The sequence below is a fragment of the Juglans regia genome, chromosome 1, assembly GCF_001411555.2.
Source record: "Juglans regia cultivar Chandler chromosome 1, Walnut 2.0, whole genome shotgun sequence".
Classification (NCBI taxonomy): Eukaryota; Viridiplantae; Streptophyta; class Magnoliopsida; order Fagales; family Juglandaceae; genus Juglans; species Juglans regia.
In genome coordinates, this window is record NC_049901.1 from 29,889,900 (window position 1) to 29,896,928 (window position 7,029).

At 35.4% G+C, this 7,029-nt stretch overlaps 1 protein-coding gene across 1 annotated transcript; it reads left to right on the plus strand.

The window, feature by feature from the left end:
• Positions 1–2,281: 2,281 nt before the first annotated feature.
• Positions 2,282–5,870, plus strand: LOC109019293 (60S ribosomal protein L11). Its single transcript, XM_019001562.2, has 5 exons — positions 2,282–2,425; positions 2,524–2,631; positions 2,780–2,822; positions 3,720–3,915; positions 5,407–5,870. The coding sequence occupies exons 1-5, from the start codon at positions 2,423–2,425 to the stop codon at positions 5,603–5,605; spliced, it is 549 nt and encodes a 182-aa protein (XP_018857107.1). The 5' UTR covers positions 2,282–2,422; the 3' UTR covers positions 5,606–5,870.
• The last annotated feature ends 1,159 nt before the right edge of the window (positions 5,871–7,029 follow it).

Consider the following 7,029-nt stretch of genomic DNA (forward strand, 5'->3'; position numbering starts at 1 on the left):
GGGCCCATAGTCTTGAGCCTATCATTAGCCCTCTATCTTATTAAGCTCGGACACTTATTATAAACAGCCATTAGGTCTTCTTCAAATCCATTTAATTCCCTTGCCTTGCTATGGACCAATTCCCAAGCCCATTAAGGTAGCAATTTTCTTTCATGTTACTTATAATCTTACTATTGGCCTTTTGACACTTATTTCCTCAGAAGTTTGCATTACTCTAGAATCCTAAAAAAAAATACTAACTAAACAAATTGTGGAAGTTATTTTGCCAATTCATGATCCAAAAGTTATCTTCCCTTAAGGATCATTACTTCCACTTGACTGTCACATGTTACTATTGTCAAATCCTAAGTTGTTTTTAAGTGGGTTGTTAGTCAATAAACTTTAATATACTTTGTATCTTACAAAATGGACTTCCCACTAGCAAAATAACAGCTTCTTTCAAATATCTTATTAAAAAATAACTGCTTCTTACAAAATGTGGCTAAAGAATGGGTCTACAACCCCAAAATTGCATTATATTGTTATACTGTTGATTGTATTATTTTGAGAAAGTTAAAGTGAAGCATAAGTGTTAATTTACTATAGTACAGATATCAACGTCTACATTTTGAACTGTAGGAGTATAACAAGAGTTTTCCTTGTCAAGAAGTTGGTAATACAGTTGTACCTAACAAGGGAAGACTCCCACAATTAGGTGTTCTGTCACCCCTAATGACTCGATAGAATGATTATCACACATTGGCAGCATCTTAATACATTTCAATTTCAGATTACCTAATTGAGTCGTTAATTTCATGCAATCCTCATCACTATTTGCTGCAATTGAAGAAATCTCATAAAAAGTTTTATTCAATTTATTCATTTGGTATGCATTAGACTACAACTAAGATCATTGTGGCTTCTTCGAGCAAGAGTGTAATCTCGTTTCAAGTCCGTCATCTACCTATCAAAGATGTAATTTAAAGGCAACTCATCCTTGTTATGAAATTTCAACATATGGATGGCATGCTTACACATCATGCCGTTAAAATCAAACAACTGATATGTGTAACTTGCTTCACACTCTTCATTATTAAAGTGGACAACATAGTTTGCACTTTTGAAAAATCCATCCATAACTTTGATTGTATTTATATGTAAAAAATGAGCCTTCATAGCTAACCATCAATGCGCAACAATATATCAAACCTCTAAACTCTTCTTGAAATTATTTAAATTTAGCATTTGTATAAGTTTCTTGAAACTGCCTCTCGATGCGATAAAAAGTTATGCACTGAATTTGTGTGCGGAAAATTCTGTGCAGAAAAAACTAAAATTAGTTGCACTCTTGTTCTCAATCTTGCCTTTAAGTGCATTATCATACCTATCTACAAACTTGTAGCGACCCAGTTTAATATTTCTAACATCAATTTGTAGATAATTTTATTGAGCTTAAATTAAGTTTCATGGGTCATATTAAATAAGCTCATGAGTTATTAATTTATTGAGCTTATCTAGGAATTTCAATTAGGCTCATAGACACCCAAAAATTTATTTTAAGGCCCGTCAAAATTTAGCGGATGATATTAATGGGTTGGCATTTTAGAAGTCCAATTGAGATTTATTGGATAATTTTAAATTGATTATGGACCCATAAATTATTATGGCCGATTATGAAAATATATTGAGCTCAATAATTAGATTTAAACCTATTTAATATTTTATAGAAGGAATCAACCCAAATCCATGAGAACCAAGCCCCGATTGTCTATGAACTCCAAGTCATGCAGATCTTCATCATCAAAGTTCACTAGGATTACAATTCTACATGAGCCCACTTCATGTTAAAACCTTTTAAACCAACGGTATATATACCTGCTTCAGTGCTTCTCCTTCGTGAGAATATTCCCAGCCAGGAGCAAGCCCCACCTAACCTTCCTCAAGTTGCCAGTGAGTTCTTCCTTCCCCGCTTTGATTACAATTCAACACGATTGCAATTCTATATCATTTTTCTTATATAAATACTACATTGAACATGTTTGAAACAAGCTCCCAAATATCTATTTCATGTTTGGATCCGATATGAAAAGCAGCCCAATTCAATCGGACACGGCCCAGCTCATTCCAGTCCAGTGGCTCTCTCTTTCTTCTCAATTTTTCTCTTAAGTTTTAACTAATTTTAAATTATAAATTATTTTTATTATAAAATAAATCTAATATATAATATATATAAATTTATTTTTCTAAAATCTACCGATAACTGTATCTATAATCGACCATTCGACGGGCACATATGCACATGAGAAATTTCAGTACTGAGGGCATTGTCGTCAATGAAACCTATATATAAAATGCTCAGGCAAAAACCCTAGCCATCCGTATCAAGCTTCCCTCCTCTCTCTCAATTTCGGCTGCTGCAGACTCTCTATCCCCAACTACTCTAATGGTGTCCCTCTCGCCTTATCTCACTTATTTCCACTGTATCTCTCCGCCAATGTTGAACTCTTCTCTAATTCTGTTTGTGTATTTGTTAACGAAAAGCAGGCTTCCGAGAGGAAACTGAGTAATCCCATGAGGGAGATCAAGGTCCAGAAGCTCGTCCTCAACATCTCCGTCGGTGAGAGCGGTGATCGTCTAACCAGGGCCGCGAAGGTATTCTTTCATTCATTTTTCCCTGCATACATTCATTTCTGTCCTTACCCTCTGTCCATGAAAGTCCCTTGATACCCACCTTTTTCTCAAACGAAAATTTATATAGTCGCTGTTTTTATTTAGGATCTCATGCTTGTTTCATATGCAGGTGTTGGAGCAGCTCAGCGGTCAAAATCCAGTGTTCTCCAAGGGTAAGGTTTTTGGACATTTTCATTGTTGCTTGTTTGATGGGAAATATTAGATCTTTAAATATTAGATCTTTGGTTATTTAGGAGTAGCATGAGGTTCTCTGGCGTAGGTGTTCCGAGTTCGATAAAATTTATATTTGGGTATCGTTACTTTTGTTGGGCTTCTTTAACTTGTAAAGTTCAATATTCTTGTTCTTATGGATTCCTTTGAAATCAACGGCGGTTGTGATTTGTGTAGCCGCTGAGGGAAGGCTGCAAAAGGAAAAAAAGGTTTGCACCTTTTTATTAGAATTTTTGTTTAGGATCCAAGAGAGTTAAATTACAGATTGGGTAAATGGAGCCTAATGAGACTAACGTTGGGCTAGCTTATTTGGTTTTCTGATTTTTGAAGATCTAAAAAGTAAATGACGAAGTTCTGATTTTTGAGTTTTTTTTTCCTCAGTAGCTATTGTTTGATGTTTTCCCAATTTTGGTAAGGCTCTGACGTAAAATGTATGAAAAGAATATCTACTGTTTGACATTGTTAACATCAAGTAGGTGGATTCTAGGCTTGTTTTCTTGCAGCTAATGTAATTCCAGATTTTGAATATTATATATTGATTCAACTAGTGTGTGTCTGTGCCTTTTTGGTTTAAATTTGAACATATTTGCTTTGGGCATACAAAGTTGAGCTGTTCATAGGTTCATGGCTTGGTGAAGTTCCTTGTCATTAAAGAACTTCTCATTTTGTAAACAGGAGAAATTACGAACCTTAAAAATGTTACAAGTGAAAGAAGGGTCATGAAGGGATGGCTTATGTTTTTTCTTCTTTACTAGACTCATCCCATGTGCTTATGTGTTTGGTATCTTTGATTAATTCTGTACTGAGGTTTATTTTTATTCTCTGCCCCAAATTGACAGCAAGGTACACTGTGCGGTCCTTCGGTATTAGACGTAATGAAAAGATTGCATGCTATGTCACTGTTAGGGGTGACAAGGCGATGCAGCTTTTGGAGAGTGGTTTGAAGGTGAAGGAATATGAGCTGCTGAGGAGAAACTTCAGTGATACTGGGTGTTTTGGCTTTGGTATTCAGGAGCACATTGACCTGGGAATCAAGTAAGTTTATTTGTCCTGAAACATGAGTTGTATGCCTCTTACTTTAATAGGTTGGGCTTTCATTTGTTTGTTGGTGAATCACCCTGTGGTAAATTTGTGTAATTTGGAAATTGCCAAACTTGAATTTGCAGTTGCACAGCACAAGCTCTCTCTCTCTCTCTCTATATATATATAACTATTTATATTTATCAAAAACTAAAAGAAATAAACCATCTGTCCATCAAAGAAACAAAACTATCTAGAATTTTTTTTTTTTTATCAGTAAACAGGAACTTTGTGATGAGAAATTGGCATAGCCCAAGTACACGGGAACATATACAAGAGCAACACCAATGCATGATTGACAAAACTATGTAGAAAAATTTATTTAACGTAGTGCGTGCTCTTTTCCTTTTGAGGCTGTGATCTTGAAGAAGTCTATAAGGAACCCTTTTAGGGCTAGTTTGGGTAACCAAGTATTCAGTCATTCTCAGATATTTCCTTCCCAAACATCACTCAAAGCATTCTTCAATTTCAAATCTTCTACTTTTTCATCTAATCATTACATAATCATTACGATTTTTCCCAACTTCCAAACAAAGCTAAAAAAATAATACTACTTTTTCAAATTTTAAAACAAAAGTAATATTAAAAAATTAAAATCAAACAATTTTTTAATTTTATAATGTTTTTATTCAACTTTTTCTCTCTTATTTTCTAAAGCCCAATAAAACATCTTAATCCAAACAATTTCATTACTGTTTATAGAATTCTCATCTCATCTTTCTTTCTAAACATGCCCCCAGTATCCAAACAAGCCCTTAGAGAAGCTCATGCATGTATTTTCTAATTCGTTGGAGTGTTTTTGATGCATCATTGTGCTCCAGCATCGTCGTAATTTGTAATTTAATTGATGATGCCGAAGTTGGTGTCTAGCTATATTTGATCATGTTTATCATGAGGTTGAATTATCTGTTTGGGTTATCCAACACTAATAGCATGAGTTAGTTGCACAATAAAATTGACCAATTTGATTCTGTAAAATAGCAAAGGTGACATGGCAAATATACGAGATTGCCTGGTTCATTTTTTTTCCTTGGGAGAATATGGCATCACAACATCATCTTTGACCATTTCAGGATGTCCATTGTTTCAAATAGGATGACATGGGACTCACAAATTGTGTATGGAATGGGATGGGATGGTTAAATAACCACCCATTTGAATACTTTGTGTTTCTATTGAATACTTTGTGTGTACTTAGGTTACACCCTTTGTGGTTATTAATAAAATCCTTGGTTACTTTTTAAAAAATGTCTTGATCGTGTATGCTGTTCTACATACAATTTATGGTTGTTGCAGTCCCATTGTCGTATCCTTGTTTAGCCGACCTGCACATTTGCTTACTTGAAGGTCCTTGCAATTGTGCAATAAGGATACTGTGATTTGGATTGTAGGCATATAATTCCATTTTTTTTATTGTTTATTATTGTCATTATCCCTGTGTCTCAGGTATGATCCTTCAACTGGAATCTACGGTATGGACTTCTTTGTTGTTCTGGAGCGCCCCGGTTACCGTGTTGGCCGTCGTCGCCGATGCAAATCTCGTGTTGGGATCCAGCACAGGGTCACAAAAGAGGATGCCATGAAATGGTTCCAGGTCAAATATGAAGGTGTGATTCTTAACAAGTCTCAGAATATCACAGGTTAAGCTGGGAGATTCTTGGGAAGATGGCCCAAGTTGAGTTAGGTTGATGTTATTTAGACCAGTGTCCTTTACTATTTTATCTTTCGTTTTCAAAGTTTTGAGAGGAGCATGGGATGTGTTTTCTGGACCAGAATCTGTTAGTTTATTTGTTCCATATTTTCAGCGGCACTATCCACTATTGTGATAGTTTTATTAGATAATTGATAATGAATGGTTTGGATTTGGGATTTCATGCATTAAGCACGTGCATCACAGCTTAACTCTTGTATCAAGTTCGTTTCGGTATAAATTCCTGTGCTATTTGATGACTGATTTCACCGAGCCTGTAATACTTAACGCTTTGTAATTGCTGAGCCTTGGAGAATACGCCATTCTGGGTGGCTCCAAAATCAGGGGCGGCTGAATATTGCGGCTTAAGGTGAAATTTTATTTATTTTTGAATTTTTAATATAATAATAGGATGCATATTGTATTAAATTCAGTTTTGAAGCTTCTTTCAAAAAGGCTGTAATAGATAGGGATGTAAAAACAAAAAATTAGAAAATCGGTTGAACTGGATTGGACCAAACTGGTATCGGTTTTTATAGACTTCTTCAATTAGAAAATCTGATTATAATTGGTTTGTGTACCGGTTTTTAGGGATCGAAATCATTTCTAAACTGGTGTGGAACCGGTTTTATATTTTAAAAATTGATTTAAACGTATGATATGTATGGCTGTGCATAAATGGCTTTGGCCTGCACCGTCCGAAGCACCGGATCTGTCCAACTTGAATAAAGACGGGTTTATCAGGTGAAAGTTTAATAACGGGTTTAGAGATGTAGAAACCGTCAAAATCATGAAATTGAATGAATCACTTCTCACAGCGAAACCCTACCCACTGTCGCCCCCTTCAACTTCTCTCCATTTTATTTCAGTCTGTTAGTCTTCATGCCACGCACCACAAACACCTTGCCACCGGTAATCTCTCTCTCTCTCTCTCTAAGTTCGTAAGTCTATGTGCATTGCATTGATTTTTGCTATATTTCTTGACTATATTTGCCATTTGGGAGAGTTGTTATTTTTCTTTGGGGTGATTGCATGCACAAAAATGGGTGAAAATAATCTACCTTTACACAATAAAAAATTACGAAAAAAAATGAAATGGGTCTGGAAGAATTACCTCTCCCTTATGCTCTGAGTTGCTGGGATTGAGAAGCAGTGCAGCTTCATGGTAGGCCAGGATTTGGGCTCTTCAGGCAGAGGATTTGGGAAAAACTGATGTTTGAGTTATATGATTTTCATCAGCAAGAGTCTTTTTCTACTAGTGATTTTTATTTGGTATGTACCGTCTGTCTTATTGTTGTTTAGTAAGGAAATAAGTTAGCGAGTTTTTTCTTCTGGAAATAAGTTAATGAGTTTTTTTTCTTCTGTCATTCCTTGGGGGT

Bases quoted from the DNA above. Each gene is read 5' to 3' on its own strand.
- LOC109019293 (XM_019001562.2), top strand. The intron at 2,823-3,719 runs GTAAGGTTTTTG...CCAAATTGACAG, and splicing joins AAATCCAGTGTTCTCCAAGG to CAAGGTACACTGTGCGGTCC. The intron at 3,916-5,406 runs GTAAGTTTATTT...CCTGTGTCTCAG, and splicing joins CACATTGACCTGGGAATCAA to GTATGATCCTTCAACTGGAA.